This window comes from Trachemys scripta, chromosome 1 (assembly GCF_013100865.1).
Source record: "Trachemys scripta elegans isolate TJP31775 chromosome 1, CAS_Tse_1.0, whole genome shotgun sequence".
NCBI classification, from domain to species: domain Eukaryota; kingdom Metazoa; phylum Chordata; order Testudines; family Emydidae; genus Trachemys; species Trachemys scripta.
In genome coordinates this window covers 144,918,821-144,938,338 of record NC_048298.1, presented here as the reverse complement: position 1 = coordinate 144,938,338, position 19,518 = coordinate 144,918,821, and the positions used below count along the sequence as shown (strand labels likewise).

The window sequence follows — 19,518 nt, the reverse complement described above, 5'->3', positions numbered from 1 at the left end:
TTTTTGTGTCATCTGAAAACTTTCTAAGTGATGATTTTATGTAAGAATCATGGGGGGGGCACATCCTGGTGGGAAGTTCACAAGGGAGCGTGCACCCACCCCTCTGATGGCTTCACTGTGGGACTCAGCAAAGCCCCAGTCCTTTGAGGGTTTGATTTTTCTTCTAGCTAGGTGTGCATGCGCTCTGGGGTTCATGTATCAGTTCTTGTGACAGCAGTCATAGGTGCCAACTCCGCGTGTGCTCAGGGGCTCAAACACCCACAGAAAAAAATAGGGGGTGCTCAGCACATACCAGCCACAGCTGTTTGGCAGGGCCATCGATCAGCTGTTGGCAGCTGGCAGGAGGCACTTGGGGAGGGTGGAGAGCAGTGAGCGGCGGCAGGTGGGCTGGGGGCCTCAGGGTAGAGGGCGTAGCAGAGGCGGGAAGAAGCAGAGCAAGGCCAGGGCCTCAGGGGAAGGGGCGGTGTGGGGGCAGGGCAGGGCCTTGGGGGAGAGTGGGGGTGAAGCAGCCACCGGGAAAAATAAAAGTCAGCACCCGAAACAGCAGTTGTCTTTTGCGCGGATACCTTGGGGTAGCAATATGTATTAACAGCTACCTCAGGGTCTACCCGACAGCTCAGGGGGTGGTGACTACTTTGCTATGTAGTTTAATGCCACTGAACAGAAACCTCCACTCCTTTGCTAAGGAGAAGCCAACAGCTCTCCACTGGAGGAGCTTCCTTGCCTACAGAGGATGACTGGGTCAGAGAGAAGCAGACGCAGTGAATAGCTAGAGATGTCTGTCTGGGGCAACAACACAGCAGGGTGTGATAGAGGATGCTGGAATCTGATTCTCCTGTGGCAGAGTAACAAAGAGGAGGCAGTTCGTGCTGCAGGGGCTGGCATAGACCCGGTACTGGCTACTTACGTCCGTGCTTCAATGACCCTTATAGAGCTTTGCAGGAGCATGCCCTAGCCATGCCCCTGGCCCACTCCAGAATACCTCCTGCACGTGGGGCCCCTGTGGGAACAGCACGGAGCTGGTGGAGCCGCCTCTGTACCTGAGCATAGGGGGCCTTATGCCTGCCATGTGGCCCCTTGGCACCAGACTAAAGGGAGTAAAAAGGCCAAAAGGGGCCCCTGGTGACTATTATCACACCATGCGAGCCCCCATAGATGAAACCACTAGGTGAGCTTGCAGTAGAAATATTGTCAGCGCTATATTTGTGAGTTGCCTACCATCTCCATATTGTTCTTAACTAAAATATTGCATCTTCCCTGCTTCCCTATCCTGCTTCTTATTCCTTTCTTATTCCTTCACTTCATTTCCATCTCAGTGGAGACACCCAGAGTCCACAAAAATCCAGTTCAGCTTCTTCTCCTTCCAAAGTCATGTACCCATATTCCCTTCCAGAGGGACACAGAAATCCAGGTTAAGTCCATCCCCTTACCAGGGCTAGACCCAGAATCCATCCCAAGAGGGCACAGAAATTCAGTCCTGGTTCTTCTCATCCTCTTTATTTCAAGTGGATTGACCAAAAGACCTAGTGAATCTTTTCCCAACATCAGAAACTGGTACGTACTTCATTACTTAGCTGCTGTTATCATAAATGAAAAGCGTTAAATCCTGGACATGGAATTTTAAGCCTGATAGAAATGGATTCCATGTATATCACTAGCACAAGTCCCATACCTCACTCCACCCCGACTCCCAATATACATAAATATTAAAACTCTTAGTCTTTCTATAGTCCCATTTTCCTACTTCTAGAGCTCATGTGAAATCCTCTGAACATCAGCGTCTCCCCTCCAAGTCACTGAACCCTAGTGAATCAACACACTCTTTAACTGGTGTCCTCAAATCAAAAGACTCCCTGGACAGGCTAATACCACTGTGTTTCCAACACATTTAATGGAACTGATAACAGAGCTGTTAACAGACCATGGGGGTGAAAGACCAGAATACAAAAAGGAACACCCAGACATCCCTTGTGCCACTGCAGGTGAACAGAATGTGGTGTGGAAGGTGTCCAGCCATCACACTTCAGTCTCATGCAGATACTTCATGTGCTTGCAGGAGTGTTGTGTGGACATGTATGCATGTTAATGAGTGTCTTTCTGGTTAGAGGTGTGTGAGCATACACTCATGCGTGGGTTTTCCTGATCAAAACCAACTGTTGTGCCCTAGAGTTCTGGGGTCTGGGTGGGAGCCAGAGGGGCTCGTCCTTTGAAGAGGGCACAGGGGTAACTCCGGGTAAGGCTTCCAGAAGCTGTGGGAGGAAAAGGGGGAAAGAAGAGGCTATTACTATTACAGCCACAGATCTTATCCATTTGCCAAACTCACCCAGGAGATAGTGGGGCCTGGTGGGGCCCACAGGGCACCTTACTGTTTTCCCTCTAAAATCAGTTTGTAAAATCTGTGTCATTCATAGTCACACAACAACAAACCAGTGTGCATAGCCCCAGCTTTCATGAGCAACCCTACACTAACAAAACCCTGATTATCCTAGAATATTCTATGGATGACTGGAGAACTGATTGCATTCTGCCATGAGGGTAACTGACAAGTGAAACCTGAATGAAAGATGAAGTGCTTGTCATTTAGACTGTTCAAAACTTTGATTTTCATTTATTTCAGTTTACACCTATTTAATTCAAATGCCTGACAGTTAAAAAAAAAGCCCTTATGTGAAAAATTCAGCATTCCTGGCTCTTTAACAAGGACTGAGAAAGTTCCAAATCCACATCCTCTAAAGCGTCCTTCAACAAAAACAGGGACTACCAGACTTGCCATTCCTGAAATTTCTAAGCTAAAAAACAAGCGGAGGGAATAAACTTTGTTTGAGTTTGGGGCTTGTTGTTGCCTTGTTGGTTGGTGGTTTTTGACAAAAATCTTTGCAGGTCATCTTTATCCCACATAAAAGAAGCAAAAATGGGCACCCACAAAGCCCCTTTTCAACACTGGAGATACAGGGGCATTGTGTGGAAGGCGAAGGATGGGCATTTAGCTCATAAATTCAAGGTAAGGTTGGAAAACAGGAAGATTTCAGTCCTGCAGATAAAGTCATTGTTGTTCTCATGTGGTTTTTGAAAATGAGTAAGGAAATTGGTCCAGAATAGCCTCCCCACCCCAACACACACATCTTCTGTAAATAAAAGCAGCCATCTGGTCTCTGAGGCTCATTTCATTTTCATGCTTCAATTAAGACACTGGACCATCACCATTGGAGCAGAGTGGCTTGCCCTGGAGTATAGTGAATAGCACTACAATGCCAGGACTAGCATTGAAGGACAATGGCAGTGAGAGCCACCAGAATGCAGTGAGTGGCCCTCGGAGCACAGAGACTGAGCACTTGGAATGCATTTATTGCTAGCAGAGCACAGTTGCCGGACACTGGAGCGTGGTGATCAGCATGCTGGGGATGTGGCTACACTGCAGCTGGAGGAGTAATGTCCAGCTTGAGCAGACATATAGAAGCTGGCTTCGATCAAGCGAGTGTGCTAAAAATAGCAGTGTAGCTGCGGCAGTGGGGGCTACAGCATGTACAATCCCATTGAGATGGCAGGCACACACTTGTGGCAGCTAGCCCATGCCACCAGGGCTACCATTCTATTTTCAGCACCCTAGCTCAATCAAGCCTAGTGTAGGTATGTCTACCCAAGCTGGAAATTCCACCCCCAGCTGCTGTGAAGGCATAGACCACTCGTGCCTCCCCATACTAAAGGGGAGGACACATGACTGCCCCACATGTCTCCTCTGCCCAACAACCCCCCCCCCCCGTGCCCAGCCTGGGGCTGCTGCACTCTCCCTGCCCCTCCAGAGTTACCTGTGGGGGAGGAGGAGGCTCTGTCCTTCTCCCGCTGTGCCTCCCTCTGGCATGTTCGGGCACTCTCCCTGGCACTGGTCCCGGGCGGGGAATGGGAGGGAGCTGCTTCTCACGTGGCTGAATCTGGCTGCTCTGGGTCTAGGGTTGCCAGGTGTCCAGTTTTTGAGCGGAAAACCCGATTGAAAAGGGACTCAGGTGGCTCTGGTCAGCACCGCTGACTGGGCTATTAAAAGTCCGGTCGGTGCAGTGGGGCTAAGGCAGGCTCCCTACCTGGCTCTCCGCAACTCCTGGGAAGCTGCCGGCATCTCCCTCTGGCTCCTAGATGGAAGGATGGCCCCGGGGACTCCGCATGCTGCCCCCACCCCAAGCACTGGCTCTGCAGCTCCCATTGGCCAGGAACCGTGGCTAATGGGAGCTGCAGGGGCAGTGCCAGCAGACGGGGCAGCGTGCAGAGCCGCCAGGCTGCACCTCCGCATAGGAACTGGAGAGGGGACATGCTGCTGCTTCCAGGAGCTGCTTGACATAAGCGCCACCCGGAGCCTGCACCCCTGACGCCCTCCTACACCTCAACCCCCTACCCCAGCCCTGAGCCCCCTCCCACGCTCCGATCCCCTCGGTCCCAGTCCGGAGCACCCTCCTGCACCCCAAACCCCTCATCCCCAGCTCCACCCCAGAGCCTGCACCCCCAGTCAGAGCCCTCACACCCCCCGCACCCCAACCCCCGGCCCCAGCCTGGAGCCCTCTCCCACACCCTGACCTCCTCATTTCTGGCCCCACCCCAGAGCCTGCACCCCAAGCTGGAGCCCTCACCCCCTCCTGCACTCCAACTCCCTGAAAGTGAGTGAGGGTGGGGAGAGCGAGCGACAGAGGGAGGGGGGATGGAGTGATTTGGAGGCGAGGCCTCGAAGGAGGGGCGGGGTGGGGGTGGGACAAGGTTTTGTGCAAGTAGAAAGTTGGCAACCCTATCCAGTCACTGCCTCTGTGCAGCACAGCAGCTGCCTGAAAGAGCCTGGTTGGGGAGGCGGCAGCAGCAGGCCGCCCCTTGCCCAGGCCCAGCTGCCAGGGACAGGGCTGAACATGCTGGGGGCAGGTGCAGCAAGAGAAGGACAGAGCCCCTCTCTCTCCCCACCCGCCAGGCCAAGCAGAAATGGGGGGGGCGCACTTGATCCCACATGCCCTCCCCACACGTCGCCTAGGGGTGTAGGTGTACCCTTAGTTACTGGCCACGGGAAACCAAAGGATAGCTATCGCAGTGCAGTGACTGGAATCAACATTCAGCGAGTGGCTACATGTAGCTCAGCCTGGAATTTAACCCTTAACCCTTTGGCTCAGAATTTCCAGCACAAATTATTCCAGCATCTTTTTTTGTTGACAAATCTCTCCCAGCTCCCTTTAGCCTGCACGGACCCCAGCAATTCTTCCTTTGCAGAGTGAGGAATGGGTGTGAGGAAGGAGCTTAGGAAGACAGCGTGTTATTCCCATGCACCAGTGGCGGTAGCGAGGCAGGGAAGCCCAGTGCATTCCTGTAATGAGACTCATGCAGAGGGGAACCCATGACATGCGGCCACCACACTCATCTCCTCTCAGCCAACCCAGGAATGTTTTAAAATAATGGCTACTGGAACACGGGAGCCTTGGCCAAACCCTTTCAATCTGGCTGAGTTGAGTCTAGGTAGAAACGAGGGGGCAGATTCTGTGTTGTGCCTCACAGGCAGGACAGCCCAGGGAGAGCAGGCGCAAAGGTGGCTTTGAACCATCTTTGTGCCCCTCAAATCTTGTGCCAGCTGGGGCATGATGCAGCCCCTAGTGTAAATTAGAGCAGCCCTCGGGCTGTTGTAATTTACAGCAGCCTTACCCAGATCACCTGTGGCCTGTTCTACAGCTTGAAGCAGCCCAGAGTCTCCACGGTGCACAGTGCAATAGACCACCGTGCTCCTCACCCACAGCATGCGCCGTGGCTGGGGCTGCAAGAGGGACAACATGGGGTTGACCTTAGACTGCTCATGCATAGGGGGATTCTCCCCTCCACTGGCTGTGGTACCTTTACAGCACCTATATGTCACTAGGGTGACAATTCAGGGTACAGGGCAGGGGCCAGAATCAACCCCGAGCGTTTCTTGTAAGCTGTCAGTCTCTCTATTCCAAAGCCTGAGCTGACGTTTCTTTAATGTATCTTGGTGCGCAGCCCTACCCTAGAGATAGAAATGTTTCAGTTCTCCACCAGCCATGCATTTGTCTGGTGCCCTGGAGTCTGGCCTTAGCCTATCCTCACTGACATCAGTGTAAGTCCGGAATAACCCCACTGATGTCAACCGAGTCACACCAGAGTAAGGCAGTGTGAGGACAGAATCAGGCACACTGGGCCAAAGCTTGCCAGTGGCGACACCCATGCAATCCCACCAAAGTCCTGAATCTTACTGAATTCCCTGGAGTTGGTCTCTTGTGACTGAGGGCACAATTTGGCCTTGTGTGCTTTCTGGGAGCCACAGAGAATTCAAGAAACCCCACGGAGAAAGCCAGTGTTTGCATTCCCTGAAATTTCCCAAGCTCCCTTTAATTCAAAAGCATCCATACCTCACTCTCCTGCACTCTCCTCTGTATTCTTTATGGCCCTGACAGAGTCAGAAAATCTGTTTATTTTCTGCCCTGTTGTTTTGTTCTAGGTACCAAGGAAAATGACTTGACACCCTTCAAATTCCTTATAAGTGTCTCTCCTTGTTGTGTCTCCATTCTGCCTCAGCTTTACACCGTTACTCAGTGTCATGCACCCTCCTCCCAAGACACTCTGCTTGGTCTAAGATTCCCTCAGATCTAGGGATACGGTAGCCTGGCTGTATAATGTTATGGTTAACTGAGGCTACCAGAGCCTGGAGTCAAACCTTTAAACCGGGTTCTTCAGGAAGATTCTGTTATGAACCTCCTTGGGGGAAATACACCCGACTCAGCACATCTCATGAGATTCTGATGAGGAAGTGTCCTGAAAATGCTGTAGTGTGGAAATTTCACAACAGTCTTTGCAGCCTTTACTGACAGCATTACCTCATCTGATTTATTTTGGGTAAGTAACAAGATCATTGGGTCATTTCCCTGAAACTGGGATTCCCCTCACGCCCCAAAGCCCAGCTCTACCGGGACCAATGTCTTGCTGACTGATGAAGTTAACTTTGATAGGAAGCTACCCAGTGGGAGTTAATGACACCAGCAGGTCACCTTTCTTTATTCCTACCTAGCAATTGGGTGCCTGTTTACACGGTGCCCAATCCCTAAAGACTGAGTGGAGGCTGCCAGGATTCATGCCATTTACCAAGTTTGCAAGGAATCAAAGCATGAGCAAACTGGCCAAGGATTGGGACACTTTAGCCCTCCCCTTCCCTAGGCAGAGTTAGTGCTAAGCTTTGCACAGCCAGTCCCATTAGCCATCGCCTCCAAGGCCCAGGCACAGAGGGAAGTGTTTCCTTCCGCGGGCAAGCGAGTACTTACATGGGGATCCCACACAGGGTGACGTGTGCCCACGTTAGAAGTGCCCTCACTTCATATACTCCCCTTCGCTTACATAGTCCATAAAAGACCCTGACAACTCAGCAAAATCTTCCAACACAAGACTGGTAGAGTCCTCACCCAGCAGGGCACTGTCAGGCCGGGGCACCTTGGGGTGGGCAGAAGGAGGAGGAGGTGGGGCTGAGGCAGCTGTCTGGACAAAGGTAGGCATCGGACGATGGGGCACGGCCAGCTCCTCCCACTCATACAGCTCCTTCTCGGCCTCAGCCTCTGAGGAGGCGGGTCCCAGGACGTGGTGGAGGCTGGGTAAGCGGATGTCAAAGCGCAGGCCGAACTTAGCGAAGAGCTTATCGTTGAGGGCATACAATTTCTCCGAGATGTCGTAGCCAAGGAAGGCCGAGAAAAGGCGGGCGATGTAGCGATCTTTTGCCAAGAGGAGGTAGAGCTTCCTCCTTGGCCAGGTGATATAACTGCAGTCCGTCTCTGCTGTCAACGTGACCTGCAGGGGGAGGAGCGGGGAAATGAGCACAGTAAGCCACAAGGAGAAGACTTTGGTTCCATCACTTTACAGTGTGGTTCTGCTCTGAAAAGGAACCGTGGTCTCTTTTCCACCACAGAGCTGCTCCCTGTGTGTAGAAGAGTAGGTGCTGCTGAGTTTACAGACTAAATCGGGCTTTTATTGCTTTTCAGGCCTGTTTTCTCCATGCAGCGCCAGTACGGCTCAGAGAGAGGGAGCTGCAGTCTGCTCCTTCCTGTGCATCATTAACACAACTGTCCAGTGAATTCCACTTGCAGAGCCAACCCTGCCACCCTCTCATCTTCAAATTATGCCCCCATTTGTACCTGTGCAATGCCACTGAAAAGACTAGGGTAGCACAGGTGGCATTGGGAGCCTTACTATTCTGCAGAACAGTTACCATTGGGGAGAATGATTGGTTTCAAGGGGGAGAGCTACATATAAAAAACGGTGGCTCCGTACTGCCCTTGCACAGCATTGTAATGGGCTTCCCCTCATTCGTTAGCTGGATGGCAGGTGTGTGTGGTTTCAGAGTGGCTGAGTCACCAGCTCAAGGGAAGGCAGGTGCTGCAGGCTGCATTCAAGTTTGCTAGATTGTTTTAGACAGTGGGGTCTCTCAACTCATTCCATTGGATACCCCTCAGGCCACCACCTCTGGGGTAGAACACAAGAGCTGTTTAACAGTGCACTGCAACACACCCCAGTTCAGGACAGCGAGGGAGAAAGGCTAGCGAATGCATTTGATACTGCGGGGGGGATTGCAGGAAGCAGAGCAAAATTATCTGAGTTGGAATTTGGCCAGAACATTAGGGGTTTAACTTGGTTGTTGTTGCAGAAAGTTTGGGGTTTTTTAAAATCTTGCCCAGGGGGAAACAGGTTATTTTTCGGGCTGTGGGATGGGGAAACATGTCAAAGGACCAAGCCTTCTTAGGCTGCAGCAAAGTGTGGCATGTCAAAGTGTAACTGAGACACAGCTATGTGAACAAGTGTTACAGCTGGGCCAAAATATCCTGGGGCCTCCCTGTGAGCTGCATACGCAGGGGTCTCCTTGGCCAGGAACCATGGCAGGGGCTGCTGGGAAGCCAAACAAGGCTGAGCTGCAGTGTGCGTCCTTGGGTTTGATATTAATGCCACTGCCATGCAAGCAGCTGCCTTATGAAACATAGGAGGTAGAATATGAGAACTTCCCTGAGATGGGCTGTGAGTGAGTCAGGGTCATGCTGAAACTTAAAGGGATAGAGCCTCATTTTCCTAACAATCAGTTGAATCCCTCCTGAACCAGCACCTCTTTCTCTCACAATGCATGAAGTGAAATAGAGTAAGAACCCCCCCTCCCCCCCAGGTCCTTACAGGGCAGACAGACAGACTCGCTCTCTCTCTTCTCTCTCTCTCTCTCTGCACCATCAGGCCCCATAGGTCAATGTTCTGGGTAAATACTGTAACTATGAAACCTGATCCAGTTCAGACTGCGAGCCAGCTGCTCTCTGAGTAGAAGACAAATCCAGGTCAGAATCCAGGCGGCAACCAGATCCTGTCACAGCTAATTAATCTTCTGCCATTCTCCATTCTGCACCAAATTGAAACAATTGAGCCCAACAGTGGAGGGGGAACTTAGGCAAGGAAATTCCCCCTCTCTGCCCTCAAGGAAGGCCTCAAATGGAAATGTCTGCTTTTATCCAAAATGTTTTTGGAGCAATCAATTATATCTGAAGAAATGAGGTTGGGATCATCTGGGGAGTTACAGAGTGATTCACACCATGGGACTGAGCTGAGATACAGAGAGGAGGGACTGACGGGTTAAATGGATTCAAAAACTGCATGTTGCAATATGTGGAGCTGGCTAAGCAAAAATAAACCCTTCCCCAGAAATTGCCCAATTAACTTTTCAGACCAGAAAGCACCACAGGCAGCTTTCCAGAACTACTGTCATCGAATCTGTCTTTCCCACCCTGAGTGAGATGCCACACTCACAGGGGACGGCATGGCCACTGTCTCCCTGCTCAGCTCACACATGCTGTGCTAAGAATTACCGGTAAGCTGCTACTGTAATCAGAAGTTCAGCAATAATATGGAAAGACTCCTCGTGCAATCTACCAACCATCAGTTTGTCAGATTCATTTTTCAAAGTAGCTTTAACAATCCTCTCACTCACAGTATGTGGACCACATTCAGGGCTGACCTCAGCAGGAAGCTGGCTTCAGTAGAGCTGCACCCATTTGCCGCAGGTCTGAATTTGGCCCTCTCTGGGGAAAGGCGTTACTCTCTGCTGACCTTGATTACACTCCCAGGGACATCAGACATGTCCTTTCTGGCATATTCTAGGTTCTGGCCATTCATCTACTGACTGGAATCAGCCTACACCAGACTGCAGAGAGATGAACCTGTCCATCTACTTAATAACCTTCCTGCAGAATGGGAGGGACTCGATTCTACGGTGTTGATGGGATAGATGAAAACAAAAATCAATAGGTTTAATTGCTACAAATAACAATGAGTGATTCAGTCCCAGGAGAATCCCCCATGCCTTAAGGAGGGTTGTTCGCAATTTGAAAGTACAGGAACTAGATTTGAATATAAAACATCCTCTTTCTCTCTCCCCATGCTTCCCTGCCTGAGAATCATCATCATCATCAAAAACTCAGATCTTTGAAAAATCAGCTATTTAAGTCTTTCCTGTCACTGTCATCCTTTCCCACAGCAGCAGCACACAATTCTGCAGTTCTTGTGAGGTTTCCCCTCTCATTGTGCAACACATTAATGCTGGTATTAAAAATCACAATAATGGAAACAAAATAGTGATCCATCTAGTCCAGTAGTTCTCAAACGTTTGTACTGGTGACCCCTTTCACACAGCAAGCCTCTGAGTGGGATCCCCCTTATAAATTTTTTTTTTTTTTTAATTAATGGAGATATCCCATCTCCTAGAACTGGAAGGGACCTTGAAAGGTCATCGAGTCCAGCCCCCTGCCTTCACTAGCAGGACCAAGTACTGATTTTGCCCCAGATCCCTAAGTGGCCCCCTCAAGGATTGAACTCACAACCCTGGGTTTAGCAGGCCAATGCTCAAACCACTGAGCTATCCCTCCCCCCAAATTAAAAACACTTGTTTATATATTTAACACCATTATAAATGCTGGAGGTAAAGCAGGGTTTGAGGTGGAGGTTGACAGCTCGCGACCACCCATGCAACCCCTTGAGGGGTCCCAACCCCCAGTTTGAGAACCCCTGAGCTAGTCTAACATGCTGTCTCCCTGCCAATCAGAACCAGATCAACGATACTGCTAGTCTGGTATCCTATGGTCAACCACAGCCAATGCTGGGTGTTTCAGAGGAAGACAGAAATATGATAATGCATCTGATTATGCAATGTTGTACTATAACATGGTGGAGATAGGGGAGGAATGTCTTCCAGACCTAGCTGTGTGAGCTGCTGAGAGCTCAAAGCCTGAGGATTAACAACGCTTCTCTGGCCCTCTCCACTACCTTCCATCTTCCTCCTCTCCACTCTCTCCTGCACATGTACAAAGCACTAAAGCCCAAGTCTGAGCAGTAGAGCTGCCAGGTGGTAGTGCTGAGTTACCTGGAACGTTCCCTCCTCGGAAGGTCGCAGTGACTCCCACTCTGGGGAGTCCAGGAACTGGTAGGGGAAGACATAGTGCAGGAACTGTCCATCCTGGCTCACTCTGACCCTAGATAGAGAACAGGAGAATGACGGGCATAGGCCAGAAAAGGGCTGGTGCGTGAACCAGTGTAACCTGTACAGAATCTGCTCAAAGAAGCTACATGTACTCCATCCCTCTGTCAGTGCAGGACTGTTCCCTAGAGTATATTTGTCTGGTGTCTTCTCCAGTCTAGTTACAAATGTTCCAGTTAATGAAGCTTCTATCCCTTCTCTTGGGAAATTGTTAATAGGCTGATATCATAGATCTCACTGCTAGTATGTCTTTCCTGATACTCAGCCAACATTTTCCCTCTCTTAATGTCATCACATTACTCCTTTGGCCCATTCTAAACCATTCCTCCTATCCTGGGGGTTTCTCCTCTTCAGCTACTTGGAGATGGTTAGTATGACTGCCCCTCAGCCGTCATCAGGACAAACTCTTCGTACCAATTTCTTTTCACCTCTCCTTCCAGTCCACTGACCATTTTTGTTGCCTTTTCCTCAACTCCTTTCAACTTATCCACCTCTTTCCTACACCAATACCCAAAACTAAACCCAGGTGTAGTTGCATCAGGGCCGTATAGGAAGGATCTATGCCCCCATGCTCCATGGTGTGATGCCTCTATTTATAAAGCCCAAAATCATATTGGCTGTTGCTGCAGCCATATCACACAGCAAATTCATACTATCTTCAGTTTCTTTTGGCCTCACTGCTTTCCATGTATCCCTCTCCCTTATTGCCACTGCAGCTGCCTAACAAAGTTAAGGTCAAACTTGTGACCAGCGCTGGTTCAAGCCTACAAAAGGGAGAAAGCCAGATATTGCAGTTAAGGCACAGGATTTGGAGTCTGGAGACCTGGGTTTTGTTCCTGGCTCTGCCATTGACTTTTGTGTGCTGGGGCAAATCTCTTCCCTTTTCTATGCCTTAGTTTTCCCATCTGTACAATGGCCATAGTGATTCTGCTGTCTCCCAGGGTAACTGGGAAGTTCAATTCATTCATGTTTGTAAAGTAGTTGGAGCACTTGAGATTGAAGGAGGCAGAGAAGGGCAAACTATTGTTATCTGAGCTTTCTAATATGAACTCTGTACTTTTGAGGTTCCCCTCTTGCTGCTTTTAGACTATTGCTAGTGTGGAACCCTGAAATAGCCTGCATAATAATGAAATAGTCAAGGCCCCTGCACTCCCTTTCTGTACAATAGCATGCAGAGTGGAGCACAGTAATGCTCCATTGAAGCCTTTCCCCCATTCTCCTGCCCATCCCCACAGCCTGCAGGGATAGAAAGGTCTGGCATGGAGAGGCCAGAAGAGGGAACTGGGGGTACAGTGCCAGACCTGTGGAGCACATGCAGCTGGGCTGAGACTCACCCTCCATGCTACCCCTACATCTGTGGCAGTACGGCAGGACCAATAGCTTTGATGTAATTAGCTAACTTCCTTCAGCAGCACTCTGATCCCATGAAGGGGAGTCACAGAGCACTCAGTGGGAGGTAAGACAGTATTAACTCTCCACTGACTTTACCAGTAGGTTAGCTACAGTTTTGAAGCAGGCTGCTGGATGCAGATTGTTGGCAGGGGGACAGATATTTGGCAGTACCCTCACCTAGCCACTTTCTCCCACTGCATTTTCTCTGTGGATTTGCTCCCCTTCACCTTGCGCAGCAAGGGGCTGCAAGCAGGGCGGGGGGAGGGAGCATATGGGCCTTAGTCACTGACTTTTTCCTTATTCAAAGGGAGCACGTTATCTACCACATCCCAGTCCCCCCTTAGTGTAACCTTAAACCAGAACCATTCAGCAGTTAAAATGGGAGACATGGTCTGAGCAAAGCCCTGGGCATTAGGATTCCTGGCTTCTAGTCACAGCTCAGCCACCACAGACCCCCTTATATGAACTAGGGCTTTGCCACTCTGTGCCTCAGCTTCCTCTGTAAAATGGGGGAGACGTTACATAAATACCTCACGGTGGGAGAGGGCGTAAAAATTGTTTACAAAGCAAGTAAAGATATAAAGAGCTGTACAAGCGCTAGGATTCTGACACACAGCTCAGACTATGAACAACAAGCTCCGTAGCATAAGGTGCCCTCTGAGCCCACAGTGATTAGGTTAGGTCTGTTCGATGAGTCAAGCAACTTATGGAAGCTGTAACAATCACTGTTTGTGATGTGCTTTGAGGTCCCCAAATGAAAGGTCTAAGTGTAGAGTACTAAATATTATGTTTGTTGTCTGATGAGCCTGCTATGCTCTGCAATTCCACCCAAGATGATGGAGGAAGGTGACAAACAGGAGGAGAAGGAAGAACAGCCCTTCTCACACACACACCTATCTGTCCAGTAGGAAGAAATCATGGAAAGATTTGTGAATGGTTTGATTGTACGTGGGCTTAGTATAGTGAACAAATAAAGAAAGAAATTGGTCCTGAACCCTTTGGAAGTCCTGAAATCCCCATCAGAGCAGTGGGGCAGGAGTTGGGACTGCAGCACTAGAGAAATGATCTGGTGAGTTACAGACAGCTGGAATGCCAACCAATGTTCTCCGTCTACCCCAGCCAAGCTCACTACCTCGCCCATGGGATTCTGGCAGGCCATTCTTGGAACTAAAAGTGGCTCCCATTGATCCTTTCCTTTCTCTTGATCTGTTTCATTTTGTGTTGCTGCAGAGTGGCTGGCAGTGGGAGGTAACATAGGCTATATCTACACAGCAATGTAAGCCTAGTGTCAGGGAACCCTGGGCTTGAGCGTCTACATTGCATTTTAGCCCTAGGTTGTGGATTTTCTGACCCATGCTTGAACTTAGGGCTCTGGCATTCACCCTGCAGTGCACAGACCCGAATCAAAGTAAACATATCCCAAAGTGCCTAGCACCTCCCACGTGTCGACACTCTAACCCTAGGAATGTGGCTTACTGTGGGAAAACTCTACTGCTCACCCTGTTTCCTAACTGTGGCGGGGCTATTGATGCCCATAAGGAGCACACGAGTACATAAACTGCCCTTGGTGGCTCTCAGTAGAACGACAGCAGTTTGAGAGGGCCTTATATTGAACTACCATCTAATCTGAGAATTGGGCTCCACACCTCTAGGCTGAGTCCCATGGCAGGACAATGCCCATGGGCACCTGCTCTGCGGATAATTAGCACAACAGTCTCCAGAGCTGTCAAACGATTGCCATGAAACTTTGCAATTCTTAATTTTTAAAATGAGCTGTTCAATGAAGATGTTTTTGTTTGGTTGTTTTTTTTTATTTATCTTTGTCTGTTTGTTTTTAAGTTTGACATAAAATGAAGGTATCACAGAACACACCCCCAGCCTGGCTGGTGCCAGCTGCAGAGGGTGAAATGCGTCCCCAGGGCTTGGGCTGTAGTGTGCTCCAGCACCTCTGGGATCCCTTATTCCTGCCCCTGCCACACTGTGGGAGGCAGGCAGAAGGGATCCTCAGGAGGCTGTGGGGAAGTTTTGGAGCTAGCTGCCCGTCACTACCCTGCAGTGCACACGGCCGAGTGCCCTGCATACACAGCCCCAGGGAGTGCGGGGAGGAGGGTCCCAGGAGCAAGGGCCAGAGAACAGAGTGGGACCAAGCACCACCCTGCAGGGAGGGGAAGCAACAGAGCTCCCGGCTCAGCATGGCTGGGGGAGGGATGATCCCGAGCATCCTGGTGAGCAGGAGCCTCCTCCTACCTGTCGGCTTTGCTCCCTGCTCCAGGCAAGCTCCACCGGAGCGGGAAGTGGGAGCGTGCTCAGCCAGGTAGTAATGACCCTTCCGACCACTGTGCTGGCTGCCTGCAGCACTGCTCCTCTGCTGCCAGGAACTCTGGGATAAATCCAGAGGACTTCCAGGACCCAAGTCAAGCCAAGGCCCTTTGCACACAGGAAAGCAATAGGGCTCAGACCCTAGGCCCCAGCTAACCATGGGCTCGGACTCTCCTGCCCTGGATCTGAGGTCTTGGTTAGCACATTTGCAATGTGGACGCAAAGTGGGGGTGGGGGGTGGTTTGAGCCCATGCTCAGATCCTGGCTTAAATTACTGTGTAGACATACCCATAGTGCTACTTTTGCTTTTCTATATTTTAATATTTTGAATTGAAAACTAGACATGCTGCTAAAACGACTTCATTGCCCAAAGCAAGTAAACATCACAAAGTCCTTCCTCATTAATACAGTCACTGCACTACACTACCTAATCAGAGACTCAGGTAAATGGAGGAATACAGTTATGTGCCATGGTTCTCAAACTAAGGTCTGCGGATGTCCAGTGGTCCATGGAACCCTTCTTGGTGGCCCACAGAATGAAGCAGCATTGATGGATTAGGGCAGGAGGGCTGCCAGATGAGGTGGGATCATCAAAGGATTTTTCTCTTACCAAATGGCCCAGTTGTGAACCACTGGCTTTGGGCATTGGGAGTGAGAGATGGAACCATTCCCTTCTAAGCTTTTGGCTGAGACAAACTGGTGAATTTCAGAGCAGTTCCTAGGAGACAGGCAACCATGTCACAAAAATTACCATCGTAAGTGGTACCCAAGAGACCACAGGATCAAAGAGGCCTCTCTTCCTTCCTCCAGCAAGCTGGTAAGGGAGAAGCTTCACTACCGCTGTCCAGGTTGTACCTGTTCGATCGATAGAGGCCTTCAGACTCCAGCGCTGTAAATCATCACCTCCCACCAGCTCTAAGATTGCTTTAAAAATGGGAAAGAGATTAAAATCCTCCCCACATATCCCCAGGAAGGCTGACCAGGCAAATTCATTGTTGCTAGCTCAATTCTACAAAACTATTCCTAAATATTAAGGTGGATCAACATTCCAGGGCTGGGAAATGTCTTGTCAGGAGAGGGAACAGCCTACCTGCCAGAGAGCAGCAGAGACAGGCGGTTGATGGGTGTCTTGCCCTCCACAGCGTAGTTCTGGTCTCTGGCCAGTGACAGGACCTTTTCTTCGCAGCATTTCACAATCTCTTTGTAGACCTCAAAGGGCACATGCAAGGGCTGGCAGAGGGTCTTGTAGAGGAGGTCAAACTCTTCCAAGAAGGTGTGCTTGTGGAGCCGGTATATCAGGTGAGCCAGCTGAAGTATGCAGGCCATGACCAGCAGCATATTCCAGATGAAGATGTCTAGTCCACAGGCATTCAGCCAGCCCCACAGAGCATAGCAGATGTAGCCAGTGGCCAGAAGGCTGAAGATATAGATGGAGCCAAAGATCCCACTTCCCCCCATGTAGCCTAGGAGGAGGATGCAATTGCCCAGGTGATAGGCTGCTCCCTCAACATTCTGCTTCCAGCCCTCGCATAAAGGGGGCTGAAAAAGTAGCTGGTCCCAAGGGGAGCTGTTTCTGCTCATCCTTCCCCTTTCCCCACCCTCCCAGCCGTCCTGCTTTACAAATGTATTGTCATATAAAAATTACAGAGATAGCTGTAATCGGAGCCGCCTGGCAGCTCCTCTCCCTGGAGCTCACTGGTCCCACTGGAACGCCCTTCAGAGCAACATTTTAAAAAAAAACTTTAAACTTGTTCGTACCAAAAAAAAAAAACCACCAAGCTGGAGAATCCAAATGGCTTATTTTTCTCTTTGCTGTTGGTGAGGTGCACGGTCCTGCCAGATGGCTTCCCCCACTAACTGCCTTCAGGAGACGGAGCAGGGAAAGAGGTCCGAAGAGTTCAGTCACAGAGTAAGGAGAGGGATTCAGCTAGAGAACTCATCAGAGAATGGGATTGGAAAGAGCTCCTGTTGCTTTCACTCTCCCCAACCCTCCAGGAGTGAAAATAGAGACTGTGAGAGAGCAGCAGGGAGACAGAGAGGGAGGGGGGAGCAACGGGCACTTGTGTTGAATTTGGAATGTATATCACTTGGCAACAGAATGAAGAGAGACCCCAAATGGATAACCATGTTTGGAATTGAAATCCAAAGAGCAAAGCCAGTGAGGGGAACAGAGAACAGACTGGCACTGGCCACTTAACATAACTCAGAGAACTAGATAAGCCCAACACGGAGCTGAGAAAGGAGAAAAGTAGCTAGTTTATCACAGTGCGTGTGTGTGTGTGTGTGTGGGGGGGGTGCTTACACACTATTCCTCACTATTGTTTTGGGACAAAGGAATGTCCATCATATTACAAAACCAGAAAGTCTACCTCTCTGCTGGGTGATATCTAATAGCAATGGGAGGAAGCTAGCAAAGGAAAACATAGTCAAGACATCAGGAAATGCTTTCTAGTGAGGAGACCTGTCAGACTGTGGCATAGCCTCCTAGGGGACATGGTGGCAACTCCATCATGTGGGACATTTAAACTTAGACTGGGCAGAGTACTGGAGCTTATAGTGTGCGCAATGATCCTGCTCTGAACACACTGCAAACATGAATGTGTGAGGGGTGAATTTCAGTGGAGGAGCCAATAGGATTTTCACACCTTTAACATAATGCTACAGGGCACAGGGGGACGGGGAACATTAAGGGGACTGCTTGGAAATGTGCAATGGACAAATTCTACCCTAGCATAGGATCCTCCCTCCCATCTCCAGCAGGCTGTGGGGAAGCTGTATTTCTAGTCCACCAATAGGAGGAAGGCATGGTGCAATTAGGGTGCACTTGTCTACTGTGTGAGCAGGTCTTCTGTTTGGACCTATGTGATGGGGTATACAAACCCCACATTGGAGAGCAGGGGGTTAAGGAACAGCTCTGGACTCAGGCTGCCCCGCCCAGACACACCTGCAAAGCCTGCACAAGCTGGAGGCAGGGTTTTAAAAAGGAGAGCAAAGCAGCTCAGAAGGCAGGCAGTGGAAGGGAGAAGACAGCTGCTCTAAGGGGAAAGTGCTGCCTAGGAGCTCATTGCCTGGGACCTGACAACACAGACTTGTGCAAACCCATAAAAGAGAAGCATGGGACAGAGTGCGCCGGTCAGAGACCTGATCAGAGTGACTTACTCTGGGAAGCTAGGGTAGGAAGTGGTCTGGGGGGCAGTGGCTTTAGCACTCCAAGGTGCTGATTGGAGCTGCCCACCATTTAGGCCCTGGACTGGAGCCTGGTGAACAGGGAGGGCCTGAGCTCCCCTACCCGGTCTGAGACGGACAATACTACAAGAGCCTTCACCTCCAGTGAGAGGCCAGCTGGAAAAGACTGTAACTGTTCAAGGGCCCAGCCCACAAAGCCCCTGTGCAAAAGGGAAGGACTGGAAACTATTGGGGGGTGAGCGCTGAAAGACAGGGATGTGCTTCAGCGGGGAGATGTCCTGCCAACCACTGCCTGACCCCTAAGCAGCACTGTCAGTGGTTGTGCACCTTCTACAATCCATGTTACAGCAGCAGCAGCACCACTGTTGATGCCAGCAAAGTTAGCTGGCAGCTACACAGCAATGGAAGGAATGCCCACCCCACAGGAAACATAACACCATGTTAAACTTTTATAGTTCTCTGCAAACACAGAGGGGTTTCATCCAGTACAGAAAGAAAAACATACCCTTGTTCATGTATTTGAAGTGCACTGACAGCAGAGTGACTCCTAAAGTTACACAATGGGAGCAGTTACTCTCTCCCCATGATTCCAGAACCAATATGCTGCAAAAAGGATGTTTTCTCTAGTGATCACTACTGCAAACCGCACTCAGGCTTTGAGGATCCAGCTGGGCTCTTCCTGTCCCTTACAACAGCAGCAATAGTCAGGGTTGTAACATCTTCTTCTGTCGTCCTATAGTGTCAACAGAGCTCTGGGATAGCAAACTGGATCCTGTTCTATCCTCTGCATCAGTAACAAAATCATCAGCTGTGCTCCGATGGGAGAATTCTCACGGTTGTCAGGAAGCAGTCACTTTTCACGGCCAGATGCATCCTTTGAGATCAGAATATGGATGCAAAGGACGACAGTATGAAGTCAGCCTGCATAGGCCAATGGAATAGGCCTTTGCGTAAGATAGGATTGAAAGGGTGGTTGTGTTTCAGGACAAACTTACAGCAGCCATGCCTATCATACCATTCCCATGGGCACCAGTCACTTAAAGAGACATGAGCAACTCCTCTACTAATACCGTATTCTGGATTAACACACTTCGTACTAGAAAGCG

At 50.1% G+C, this 19,518-nt stretch overlaps 1 protein-coding gene across 2 annotated transcripts; it reads right to left on the bottom strand.

Moving 5' to 3' along the window:
* Positions 1-1,858: 1,858 nt before the first annotated feature.
* POPDC2 (popeye domain containing 2) lies at positions 1,859-17,256 on the bottom strand. Of its 2 annotated transcripts, none has more exons than XM_034788700.1 (4): positions 16,317-17,256; positions 11,402-11,510; positions 7,287-7,803; positions 1,859-2,249 (listed from the first exon to the last, which is right to left on the bottom strand). In XM_034788700.1, the coding sequence occupies exons 1-3, from the start codon at positions 16,805-16,807 to the stop codon at positions 7,333-7,335; spliced, it is 1,071 nt and encodes a 356-aa protein (XP_034644591.1). In that variant the 5' UTR covers positions 16,808-17,256; the 3' UTR covers positions 1,859-2,249; positions 7,287-7,332. The 2 variants fall into 2 exon arrangements, with proteins under 2 accessions (XP_034644591.1, XP_034644597.1); XM_034788706.1 differs by having other exon boundaries at positions 7,425-7,803; positions 16,317-17,255.
* Positions 17,257-19,518: the final 2,262 nt, after the last annotated feature.